Source organism: Stenella coeruleoalba, assembly GCF_951394435.1.
Source record: "Stenella coeruleoalba genome assembly, chromosome: 7".
NCBI classification, from domain to species: domain Eukaryota; kingdom Metazoa; phylum Chordata; class Mammalia; order Artiodactyla; family Delphinidae; genus Stenella; species Stenella coeruleoalba.
In genome coordinates, this window is record NC_137153.1 from 48,393,319 (window position 1) to 48,407,220 (window position 13,902).

At 35.9% G+C, this 13,902-nt stretch overlaps 1 protein-coding gene across 1 annotated transcript in view; it reads right to left on the reverse strand.

The window, feature by feature from the left end:
• The window catches only part of IFT74 (intraflagellar transport 74), a 79,022-nt gene extending 66,544 nt beyond the window's left edge, over positions 1-12,478 (reverse strand). Inside the window, exons 1-4 of the mRNA XM_079927806.1 lie at positions 12,284-12,478; positions 7,407-7,545; positions 3,793-3,928; positions 1,565-1,613 (exon numbers count right to left, since the gene is read on the reverse strand). Coding sequence (XP_079783932.1) covers positions 1,565-1,613; positions 3,793-3,928; positions 7,407-7,526 — 305 coding nt within the window. The 5' untranslated portion in view covers positions 7,527-7,545; positions 12,284-12,478. The remainder of the gene's footprint in view (positions 1-1,564; positions 1,614-3,792; positions 3,929-7,406; positions 7,546-12,283) is intronic.
• Between the last annotated feature and the right edge of the window lie 1,424 nt (positions 12,479-13,902).

Sequence of the window (13,902 nt, forward strand, 5' to 3'; positions counted from 1 at the left end):
AAGTCAGTAATACTTCCAATCCAGAAAACAGTCTCTAGTTAAACAAAACAAACTTTTCATAAATGTGTAACAATAATATAAATGGTTTTGTGAAATTTCACTAAAAAAAGAAAAACAATTTAAGTGGCTTATTTGATTAAGGAGGTATATCCCAACTGATAAACTGATACAGGTTCTCTATTTATTAAAAAAGATGAAACAGTACTGGTATGGAAACCTGGGCAAACTGGTACAATCTAAGACAGAAGTAGATACCTAATTGTCACCCTTACAGCTCTTGCTACCCTCTAGGACAGGGTTTCTCAAGAGCAGCACTATTGACATTTTAGGTCTTTGAATAATACCTTGGTAGGGGGGTGGTATTCTGTGCACTGTAGGATGTTTAACAGCATCTCTGGTCTGGATGCCAGTGGCACACCCCCCAAACCTAATTATGACAACTAAAAATGTGTCTAAAAATTGCCAAATGTTCCTTGGGGGGCAAAATCACTGCCAACTGAGAACCACTGCTCTACAGTCAACTACACAAATAGGTAAAACTATTTTTTAATACAGAAGCACAAATCCTGGAGAAGAGAGGCAATGCAATGATGAGAAACAGCTCTATCACCTTCCCTTCTTTTGATTAAAAAGTGGCTGGATATCAAAAGATGCAATTCAACTGATGGCCTCACTATCTTTCTTACTGATGTCAACTTTGAGGACAAATGGAGAAAACCTACCCTTCTCCTATTGCCTTCTGGAGTTTGAGAATCAAAAGGATTCAGGTAATTGAACAACAAAAGAATTAAGAAGGACTAAGAAAGAAAACAGAGCTTTCAGGACACAATACAAGGATGCATTAAATGGAATGCAAGTCAGAGAGAAAGAAGATATAGAGGATGAGCCAACAAGAAAACAAAGTGTAATGGAAAAATGGAGATAAGAAAGTAGGACACCTGAGCAGAGAAAAAGGTAGGTATAGAAAGAGAAAAGAGTTCTTAATTTAGAGCTGCATACTTAGAGATATATAACAAAGCTTATGAATTAACTAAAATTAGGCCACATTTATAGCAACTGACCAAATACATACCTACTTAAAACTCTGTACTAAATATATTAAATAAGCATATATATTTTATCATTAATACATATATATTAATACATATATGCTTCTTATAAATAAGCATATATATTTTACCATTAATACAGATATCATTAACACATAATATATTATTCATATATGTATGAATAATATATTTCAGAATAACTAGTGAAAGAAGCATAAAAGATTATTATTATTAAATGAAAAACAGTGAACTTGAAATATATAGTTCACATACATTCAAATACATAAAATTTAAAACCTCAGCCTAACTGTATCACCACATTTTGTGATGACATCTATTTACAGCCAAATTAACCAAAAATGATGTTAGAATACAAAATTCTTAGGAATTAACAGACACCTAATTATCTTTTTTTCATCTTTATTGGAGTATAATTGCTTTACAACCTAACTATCTTAATAAGTACCGTAGTTAAAACTTCATGATCATGCATAGAAAAAAAGTATTTAACATACCGAAGAAGCCCAAGATAATAAGATTTGTCTAAAATTTGCCTCTGGGGACCTAAAAAACATTTTTTTAAGTATTAGTGTTCAGTTTGAAAATGCCACCAAAATAGCAAATCCAAAGCACAACCAGAATTACACTCAACAGCTCTCTAATAATACTGACAAATGCCCCAATAAATCTGAAAATAAGGAAGAAGCACTGAAATAGAAAAGAGAACTAATATCTTAGCATCATGACATAATGGAAGCTTGAATTAAGACCACAAAGAGTGTCAGGACAATGGACTCAAAAAAACAAAAACAAAAACAGTGGATTCTACAGGTCAGGTTGGCTGAATGGAAACTGGGTCTAAGGGGGTCTAGAACAGGGCTAACCAAAAGAACTTTCTGCAACAATGGAAATATTCTATAGCAGCACTGTCCAATAAAGTAGCTGCATGGGAATACTGACCACTTGAAATATGGCTGGTGCTACTGGGAAGTGTATTTTTATTTTACCTAATTTTAATTAATTTAAATTTAAATAGCCACATATACCTATTGGCTATCATAATGGACAGTGCAGATTTAGACTACAAATTTCTCAATGTAGGCAAGATATTATGATTTTACATAATTTTTTCAGAGACTTTTTAGAAAGAAACATAATCTTACATTTCAGTAGGACTAAAAAAGTATTCCTAGGTTAAATGTCCCAAACCTGGAGAGAGGTAAAGTGCCCTGCAAGGCATGAGAGAAACGGCTAGGGAGTACTGACTGAGGTCTATACTGAGAAGAGGGAGAGAATGTCTCACTAGAATGGGAAATGAGAAACTGGAACAGGTAAGAGCAAAAGTCACAGCAGACAGTGGTGCATGATGGTAACAATCAGAACTCTTTCGCACAAGGCTTTGAAGTAGAAAATTACTATCTTAAATGATACTGGTTCTGTTTTAAAGGAGAAATTAATACAGTAATAAAATTTGATGAATTCTCTATAGAATTGTAGTATGTTTCTACTCTTGTTTTTAAATAATATTAAACATAAACACTTCTATGAAGACATTTTTAAAGACTAAACAACTACAAAATTTTGACTCATTTTCCTTCACAGTATTGATAATTATTAAGCAAGCATTTCTAAATAATCAATTGTTTTTTTTTTCTCATCTTTTGGCCACGCCACACAGCTTGTAGGATCTTACTCCCCAACCAGGGATTGAACCCACACCCCATGCATCGTAAGCATGGAGTCTTAACCACTGGACCACCAGGGAAGTCCAGTAATCAATTGGTTTTTAATATTTAGTGAGCTAAGGGTATTATAATACAAGTAAGAAAATTTAAGTCTCCTGAAAGGCATGATATACTGTATTACAGAATGTAGTATGACATCTTATAATTAATTTTGTACCAGTAGAGTATCTTCATCCCTGATAAGTCATTTGCACAAATACAGAAAATAAAAAGCTCATTATAAAACAGTTCACCGTGCTTTGAATTATATATATATTATAGACCAACTTTCTGAATCATAACATATATAATTATGCCTTTCTAAACACAGAGAGGCATAATGAGAGATGTAGTACATAAATCTATGTGTTAGCCTCACTTCCTTACTTAAGCATTATAATGGAATATTATTACCAAAAGTAACAATTCTTGATTCACTACTCATCAATACACAAGTACCTTACCAGTGTCACTTTGGTATAGAAACCAAAAACAAAAAAGTATTTCAGAATATTTCTATATAGTACTAGAAATCTAATTTTTATTCCTGAGCTTTTCTTTTCTTCAAATTATTTCAAATTTCTTCAAGTTATAGCAAAGTTTACCAACAAGAACCTACTGTATAGCACAAGAAACTATACTTAATATTTTGTAAAAACCTATAAGGGAAAAGAATCTGAAAAGGAGTATATATATACATATGTATGTATATATAACTGAATCACTATGCTGTACACCTGAAATTAACATGACATTGTAAATCAACTATACTTCAATTTAGGAAAAGTTATAGCAAACTTTTATGTTAAGAAAAATGAAGATTAAAATAGTTAATATATGTATATAACTCCCTAGTTCACAATGAATTTTCACATTCATTCTTTTATTTAACCCTTACAATTTTGTGAATCAAGGAATAAGAATTGAGTAAAATAGCCTCTTTCAGTCTACAATTCTGATTTAGTAACATGATACTGTAATACTTGTACAAAATATACTCATCTTCTTAAAATAGATACCTTTCATCCCAGTTTTCATTCCACTCAAACCTTGTTGTGTCACAGGACGATCAGCAACTCTGATTTGAGAGGACAGAACTCCTACTGTCCCTATGGGACCACCACGAGAGCCCAGTCTTGCTGTTCCAGGTGGCATCTAAATGACAAACAAGATTCAGTTTTAATAAACAAGAAAAAGACTGTGCCTCTAATATTGTTAAGACTGCAAAGAGAATATTAAAAAAAACTAAGATTCTATATAATTTGTAAAATTTTCCTTATATTTTAAATGTCTGAAATATTAAATAAAATTAACCTCTAAAATTCTATGATAATTAAATAATACATTGCTTTAAAATTTAAAATTCTATGTGTAGATGTATTTATAGTACTCCCAAACTGGAAAGGAGCAAAATGTCCACCTATTTGTTCTTATTTAATCATAGGAAATGGTTATAATTCCATTTTTGTAAAATAAAGTCTGGAGGATTACATTAAAAAATAGTAACAAAGTTTACCCCTATATAATGATATAATAGTTCATTTTTATGTTTTATATAATTTCATATTTTCAACATCATTACAGTAAGTATATATTACCATTAAAATCAGAAAAAAATAAAGAAATTTTCATCTTGAGAAAAAAAGATATAATTACATCACAAGATAGCCATATAAGTATTAAAGAGTTTCCATCATTCAGCAAGCATTCATATTATTACTCTACATGATTCTCTACTTCAGGTCTGCAGAATCTAATGTAATATTATACACCCTGAGGAAAGGTCAAAAGACTCCCTTCTTGTCAGTTCATATAGTATGTACAGGCATGGGAAGGTATAAAGGACAGCCTGAAACTGTTCCAAGATATCCTTCTTTTGTTTATCTTCCTTTCCCTCTTTTCTTTTTTCTCACTCTTTGTCAAAGAATAAACTAGTAGATTTAAATATGTAGTAGAAATTTTAGATAGAGTTTAGATACAACCATTCTGGTTGATTTTGATTGTTTTTAATTCTTTTAGCTGGTAGCCTCAAATTCTATCAGCTAACATAGTTCTCAAGTGACTCTGAGAAGTACTTGGTAATTAATTTGAGTATGGGGGCCAGGAACAGTAACACATTCCAAAGAATACATTGTATACAGGAATACTGTCAACTACAAATTCAAATGAAATGAGTTCAGGATTATCCTGAGTGATTTTTGGGAAGGAATGCTAAATCTCTCCTTGGATAAACCTTCTGAATAATTTCCTCTTTGGCTCTATGCAAGCATAATTATGACAGCTACTCAAATAACTATATCACTTAAAAAAAATTTACCAGATGAAAGTATAGAGAAGAAAGCATAAATTAAAACTGCACAGGGCTTCCCCTGGCGGCGCAGTGGTTGACAGTCTGCCTGCTGATGCAGGGAACACGGGTTCGTGCCCCGGTCCGGGAGGATCCCACATGCCGCGGAGCGGCTGGGCCTGTGAGCCATGGCCGCTGAGCCTGTGCATCCGGAGCCTGTGCTCCACAACGGGAGAGGCCACAACAGTGAGAGGCCCGCGTACCGCAAAAAAAAACCCAAAAACTGCACACATTGAAAAGAATGGAGTAGGTATTCATGTGTTCACACAGAAATATATTTACAATACCTTATTGAAAGAAAAGGACAAGATAAATAAGAATGTATACATATAGCACTGTCCTCATTCTGGAAAATACTAAAACCATACAATTATATATGGATGTGTGTTAGTGTTTGTAAATGGATAGAAAAAGGTCTAGAAGGATACACATCACACCTTAGACAATGGTTATACCTGGGGTAGAAGGAGGGAACTCTGACACTTTTCCTTTGCATGTTTTACAGCAAGCATTACTATTTTAGTAACTGCAAAAATTAGTTAAAGCACCTGGCAAACAGTAGGTGGCCAATATATTTCAGATTCCTTTTATAAATATTTAACAAGCATAAATTCTTACTCTTAGAATAATAGAAAAAGATACCCTCGCTCAGTACCATATATATGAAGACTTTAGAAAAATCATTTCAGTATAAGTTGATGATGATGTTGATAATATTACCTAAAACTCTAGAAAAATCTTAAAACTTTAAGAAAACCTAACTTTAACAAAATTATTCCCTCCAAAAATTGCTGCTCTTCTTATGATTTAAACACAGGACCCAACATTATCTCTAGTTTGCAATTAGTCTACCGTCCGAGCTTGAGTACCTCACACGCACCTTGAGATGGGCAAAACCATCTCTTGTGAGCATCAGAGAAATAACTATGAATATTTTGGTGTATTCATTTCTTTCTATGTAAATGTAAATATATATATATCTATCTTTATGTTAAACGGACACCACACTGCTTTTTTCACTTAATACTGTACTATAAAGATATATTATTTCCTGAAATATATTTTGAAAATAATTTTTAAAGGCTACTTAATAGCCGATTATAGGGATAGACATATCATAATCTATTTAAGATTAACCTGTTGTAAGGCCATTTAGGCTGTTCTCAAATTTTCACTATTATAATTATAATGAAAATGTAATAAATATCCTTACAGGATATTATTCTGCTTAGAATTATCAGCTTATAAAGTTTACCAATTCTTTCTAATGTGGTGTGTTTCTCTTACTGATTCACTGATTTATGACACTCTCTATCTTACATTAAGCTCTTAACATTTACTAGAGTTTGTTTCTAGGCTGCTGTAGCAACCAGAACACTGATTTACTTCTCATATTTTTATATTAGAGTATTGTACTTTTTCTTATTTTTGCCTTTGTACCGTTCTAAGTGAATGCTAGAATAGTTTTACAATGATATTCCTTCCTCTACCCCAAGAGAAATCTCAAGGAATTTTGATTGGACATAGGATTTATAGCTTTAATACAGAAAGAGCTTTTACAAATGAGTAAACTTTCCTTTTTCATTTTAAGAGTCTGAATTCTATGTATGACATATATGTTGCAAATACTTTTTTTTAACCAGTTTATCATTTTTCTTTTAACCTTTTTATGATGTTTTCAATTTTTTTAAATTCAAATATATAAATATAAAAATACTTTCCTTTTCAGTACTCGACGTTTCCTGTTATTTTTACAAAGGCCTAGCCTACGCCAAGTTTATACAAAATACTTACCCATATTTTCCTCTAATACATTTATGGTTTCATTTTTTAAATATAAAATTTCTAAAATATCTAGAATTCTGTGTGAGGGAGGGACTTGGTTTTTTAAAAAAAATGGTTTACCAGTTATTTGAGTGCACTACTGAATACTCCATGTTTTTCCAACTAATTTGAAATGTCACCTTAATCATTAATTAAATTCTTACATGCCCAATTCCATTTCTGGTCTTTTCCATTTCACTTGGTTCACCAATACACTATACCACTTAAATTATTGTAGCTTTAAAATAAATTTGAATATCAGCATGAGCAGGCCTCTTTCTCATAACAGTGTCTTTCAAACATTCTCCCACATTTATACTTCTAGATGTTTTCCAAAAAACATACTTATATAATAATATGTTTTCTTTATAAAGAAAAACAAAGAAGAATCTCTTATTATAGACAAGCTTTCCAAATTCTACCAGGATATATGCATAATAATTCAATTATTTTTAAACTTACTCCAGTTGCCACTCGAATATTTCCTGATGGGGGCCGTATTCCAGAAGGAGGCCTTCCTGTCAATCCAATCCCACCTCGAGAAACAGGCCGAGCTGCTGAAGGTTTGTGATTACTGGCCATTGCTTGCTCACTTTAACCACTGTTTGGAAACAAGGAATAGGTCTCCTTTGGTATCTTCTGTAGCAAGATAGTAGTGACCTGCATACCCTTCCTTCAAACATTTAATCCATGATGACTTTTCTTGCAAATTGCCATTGCAGGTATCACTACGTACAAGGTTGAGCTTGCTTTAATTCTGTTCAGATTTGACATTAATGTTCTATTTAGAACCATGAAGTCATTTATTACAACATGCCCTCCTCATTTCCCTGTTATCTTATCAAAATGCAAGCCCCTCTAGATATCTTTCTCTCTTGGACTCTCATCCCATACTCTAGTAAGCTTTCTCTCTCCCGGCAAAACCAGTATCTTTCTTCTCTGCCGATATTTTCTCTGTGACTTCTGGTCTATAATAAACTCCTTTATATTCTCAATCCTATTATAAATAGTTCCTTTTACACTTTGCCGTAACAGGTTCCTGTCTTCTCCTGAAAATGCTTTTGGTAGTGAAGGCTGTTTTAGCTTCCTGTCCCACAATTCCAAAGCAAAGGAGTACACCGCACTCTCCTTGCTCCACAATGTCACTGTCAAAACATTATTCTTCCAAGTTTTTAAAAAAATAAACAGGATTCTCTTCCTTTGAGGACCAAATAATGCAACTATATTGCCTTGCATCTTTCTTGGTTGCTTTTATCTAGGGACCTCCTAATCTCTCCCCCATGTTTACTAGTCTTTTGTTCACAGTCCTCTATTCCAGTACCATCAACATCCTGGATGACTTCCATATGGATCCTGGATTCAATATGTAACATTCTAGCCTCACAGTTCCCTGACCTAAATTTCAATAATTATTTCAACTCTATTTTAGTCATTCATAGCCATGGCCAGAGCTGGAGCTTGTCATCATCTGGAATTGCTTCATCTCAAATATCTTAATTGAAACACTTTATTCTCTGGCCTTAATTTCCTCTCCTTCTACCTTTTTCTCACCTTTATTCTCACTACACCTCCCCTTAAACTATTTCCTTTATTCACTCATTCTCTCCCAGTTTACCAGCCCCCTCCTTTACTCATCAGAATATATTATTGTTTAAAGTTTGGGCTAATAATTTAAAATAGCATTTTAAAATTATGGGTCACAACCTATTAGTAGCTTATGAAAACAATTTAGCAGGTTATGACCAATATGGTTTAAATATGAAATAAAATAGAAAATACAAGGGAGTTCACTGCACATAGGAAGAGTACTGTTTCATTAAATTCTTTTTCAGTTATATTTATATAAATTTACACATATGTGTATACTGGTCTATAATGTAAAATATATGTCCTATTATAGGTCATGTTCAAAAGAGTTTTAAAGATACTGAACTAGAGAGAGAATATGGAGAAAGAGTGCCCAAGACTCTGGCCTCAGGAATGTCAATACCTAGAGATTGCACAGAAGAGGAGAAACTAGTATGAGACTGAAAACAAAGACTCAGAAAGCAAACAAAAAACCAGGAGTATGTGTCAGAGATGCCAAGAAAAGGCAGGAATGGTCAATGCCATTTTCTGCTGGGAATTCAAGTAAGATGAACACTGAAATGTCCATTGGAATCCCCATCCAAGAAACCATTAGTGACCTTGAGGAGGTCAGTTTCAAGGACTCCTTTCCTTCTCAATATTAAATTACTGTCTCAGGAGCACCATCAACAAATTTGCATCCTCGAACTCTTCTTCAACCGTTCTGGCAAAATCAGAAACCATTCTCTACATTCAACCTGGACTGCTGAACACTGTTGATGGAAATCCCAAGACTATACAGACTGGAGAACTGCAAAGCCATAGTAACCAAATTTAGATGGACCCTCATCTCAGAAATTATTTTATTAATCCTTTATAAGCTACTCCATCCTTGATGATTCCAATTCTTAACCACTTTTCTAATTAAGTCTGTTCCTGCCACTCTCAGCAGATGACTCAATTTCATAATTGAGAAAATTAAGACATGAAATCTATCACATTTGGAGCACATAAACTTTCCTATATCCACCCTGACCTCCAATCTCAATAGCCATCCTTTCTTTCATTCAAGATCAGTCTCTATTCTGATTTATCCTCTTGATCCCATACCTCTGGGACATTAGCTTCCCTCTCCTTACCAACCTCCTTCTCCCTCACGCCTGCCCCAATTTCCTTTGGGGCATTATCCAGCTCTTACGTATGTCTTTAAACTTTCTCCTTTCTTTCAGTCTGTTATCATGTTCCATTCTTTCCTAACCTTAAAAACTAATTTCTTGATCCTGAAACCACCTTTAATACAGTCTTATATGTCCTTTTTCTACACAGGCAAACTCTAAAAAATAGCTTATATCCATTATTCTCTACTTTTTCCACTTCCTCTATCTCCTGGATTCCTACTATTCCATTCAAATGGTTCCTGCCAATGCAGCTAGGAATGTAAATGTCATCTCTCTGTTACTGGTGTCCACTCCTACATGAAACCATCTCCGTGACACTCCCCTCCTCTGTTTCTCCTTTTTCAGTCTCCATCTTATTCTACCTGCCTTTATTAGCAGCATTTCTCAAGATATCATCCACAGTCTATTTTTCTTTTTCCTCTTTAAGCTCTCATTGTGCCACCTCATCTACACTCAGGGTTTTAACAATAAGCTAATGACTCACAACACCGTATCTCCAGTCCTGACTTCTCACACTCTAAGATGTTTATATCCAAATAATTACTTGACATTTCCACTTCAATATATCATCAGTATTTCAAAATAAATATATTTAAATGTAAACTCATTGTCATCTCCCCCAGATTTGCTCTTCCTCTTGGTACCAACTTCTAGCCACACAAGTCAGAAACGTAGTCCTTGATTTCTCCCTCTCCCTCATTTCCCATAGCTAATGAAATAATACTACTGATTGTATGCCTAAATGCTGAAAATCTAACTTCCTCTCCATTCCTACAGTACTGCTCATGGCCTCATGGACTCAAGTGGATTATTATACTGGCCTCCTGAGTGGTCCCCTTGCATAACACACATCTTGCCTGTTATCCTCCCTAGGAATCCTTCAATGACCAGACCATAACCACCCCCACCTTCTTCAATTTGAACTTACAGGGCTGACCTAAATGCTACGATGGATCCATACACATCTCTGGCCCAGGACCTATCACACCAATTGAAATAATCTGCTTAAGTATTTCTCTACCTTGAAGGCAAGAGCTGGATCTTATTTATCTTTATATCCCCAGCATATATCTCAGGGCCAGGCAAAAACTTTGTTCTTTTGTGCCGTCTGAATTTCCTCCCACATGAAGGCATTGCCAGTTACAAAAATTTAATAAATTATTAAAAAGGAAATAAATCATTTCTCGAACTAAAATGGTTTCTCAGTTTCTATAGCCCATGCCCAGTACTTCTTCCCTGGCTTTCCTTAGCATCATTCATGATCAGTCCTTGGATTACTTCTCGTCTCTCCATAATATTTCATCCTTTTCTTATAACTTGAACTAGGCTGTTTACTCATAAATCAGTATCTCCTGTTCTGTCCTTTAAACTGGGCACCAATTCTAAGTTTTCAACTGTTTATTGGGAATTTCTATTCAGATATCCCATTATCACTTTATACTTAATAGGTTCACGCCAAACTTACAACATTCCCATTCCAACTAGCTCCGTGATTCTATTTTCTTGCCATTTTGAACTTTTCGGACAAAGTAGTAAAATTACTACTATTATTATTGCAAATAGAAAAGAGAGTTTCATGAAACAACTTTTTGAAAGGCAGACAAGATCTGTGGTCAAAACGGTTTCTCCCAGAGAAAGCTAATACAATAAACCTGTTTCCAACAGAATTAGTCAGTGTTAATCCAGCTTTCCTGAGGAAATTTAAGAAAATGTACGATATATAGAATTTCCACCTGATTTTCCTTGCCACTGCTTTACTATCGTGGAAGAAGTTTAGTTAGCATTAGATCAGTTCCACCGGGTAAAATAAAAGGGAGAGGCACTAGTAACAAATATGCCACTAACTCCGGGGTTAGTCATTCAAATGTTCACACAATCGCTGGGGTTATTCACACAACCAGAGAGGTTCCAGAAAGTTTAGGGACGCTAACGGAGCTCCGTCAGTTACCAGCCATATTATCCCCTCTGGACGTGTTTCCCTATCTGCAGTGTGGAAGCGAGCTCTAGCTTGCACAGCCGCTGTGACGATTCCAGATACTTCACATGAAACATCTGGCTCCTAATTATTACAATCATTATCCTCCCCAAATCAACCATTTTAACATATAGGAAGAAGTGGAAAGTTGCTAAGTCCCTTCCGCTCTGACCAACAGACAGAAATCTATTATTACTTCGCGTAAAATCCCTCAGCCCACAGTGAACTTTATCTTTGAGGCGCTCGAATCGTTCCCTCTGGTCTCGCCTTGGCAGGTCTCCACAAGGGACTGTTTGAGGTCTCTCCTCACGCTCTGCCGGACTATAAATGGAACTTCCTTGGCGGAGGAGAACACCTAAGAGCTGGATTTATTTTGTTTGAAGCGCATCAGCATCTCCAAGGCTAAAATAATCGGCAAGGGAGGCAAAGAGGGATCGGGATTTCTCACCTCCGCCAGCGCTGAGGGCGCGGAAGGAGGGAGGTCGCTCCGCGGCGGGGCGCGGAAAGAGCGAAGTCGCACGACTCAAGGGCACTCGTACTTCTTTCCGAGCCCTCCACCACCGCGTAGCCCTCTAGTCGGGCCCGCGAACCCGTTAGCTCACCCGAGACGCCCCGCTCACCTGCGCGCAGCTTTCCTGGGCCCTCAAGGCCTAACCCCTAGTGGCCGCTTGCCTTCGCGTCTCCCGGCAACGGGGGCTGGTCGCGGTGAGGCCCCCTCCTCCTGATTGGCCAATCCTCGGCCTTCGCTCAGTGAAGCGAGAGTGAAATGCTCTCGCGATGTTTGAGGACTAACTTCTGTTACCTCGATACCTCTGGAAGACAGGGAAAACGGCGAGTTGGCTAGGGAAGAATATTTTTTAAAAACCTTGGTTTTCTTTGTAATCAGAGTAACCTCTCTTGATTGTGTGCATGACCTGAACTCACTCCAGCGAGTTTTATCATATCGCTGTGTAACATCATTTGTAATACATCAGACTTTTTAATAAGACTTATTTGAAGTTATTCCGTGGTAGGCAGCATTCACTGTACAGTCTTTTTGTTTCTCATAAGTAGTAGTTTCCTTCCTGTTAGAAGGAAGGAATACAACATAGACGATACAGCATTAAGTATTGATGCGATTCTGGTACCATGTTTCATTTCATTGAAAGTTTTATACCTTTAGGCTTCCTTTCAGAGTTATTTTGTGAGGGCTGAATTAAAAGCAAAGTTGTTTTAAAATAATGTTTTTTAAACATGTTTTTTTAAAAAATGAGAATTACGTCGTCTCAAATCCTATTTCTCTAATAAAAATAACTTGCAGTTTGTTTTTTTTCCAGTCTTCCAATAGACAGCTTAAATATGATGGGAGTTCAAAAAAAAAATGTGATGGGATCTCTAAACATACATACATATTGGACTTTTAACATTTTCACATTATTCCCATCTTGCATACTTTTTTTTTTTTTTTTTCCCGGTACGCGGGCCTCTCACTGCTGTGGCCTCTCCCGTTGCAGAGCACAGGCTCCGGACGGGCAGGCTCAGCGGCCATGGCTCACGGGCCCAGCCGCTCCGCGGCATGTGGGATCTTCCCGGACCGGGGCACGAACCCGTGTCCCCTGCATCGGCACGCAGACTGTCAACCACTACGCCACCAGGGAAGCCCTTGTATACATTTTTTACGCCCAGATTTATTCTCTTGTATACCTGCCTTCAAGTGGGTTAAAACCAGTGCAATACAAAATGAAATAATGTCATGTGATTGAGTTCTCAAAGTTTGTAAAACATTTTTACGTAATTATTCCATTTGAGACCAACATATTTGTAATGGTCATTTGTTATACTTATGGTCGTTGCAGTGAAGGGTGGTAGAATTTGCCATCCCAAAATATGCCACTTTGGTATTATAAGGATTACTTGGAGGGGAAGGCAAGTGAAAAGCAGGTACAGGAAAAGTTCTCTACTATTCTGCTATTTGCTTAAAAGCAGAATATAAATTTTCAAAAGTGCCCTTCCTTGCTTCTTAACCAGGAAGGACAAAAGTTAATCATTGGAGACAACTTCAGACCTTTACCATCCTGGAGACTGCACCAGTAGAATCTACATAAAAACTTTACTAATTAATTAGCCTTTAACTACTGCTAGTTTCCCATATAGTCGGCTTCCCATAATTTGCTGTCTCTAAAGATTTAAAAGTTCTTTTCTTTTATCGCTTGTGTAAAAACTTATTGTTCCTTTGTTAAGATGCCATATAAGCCCAAGC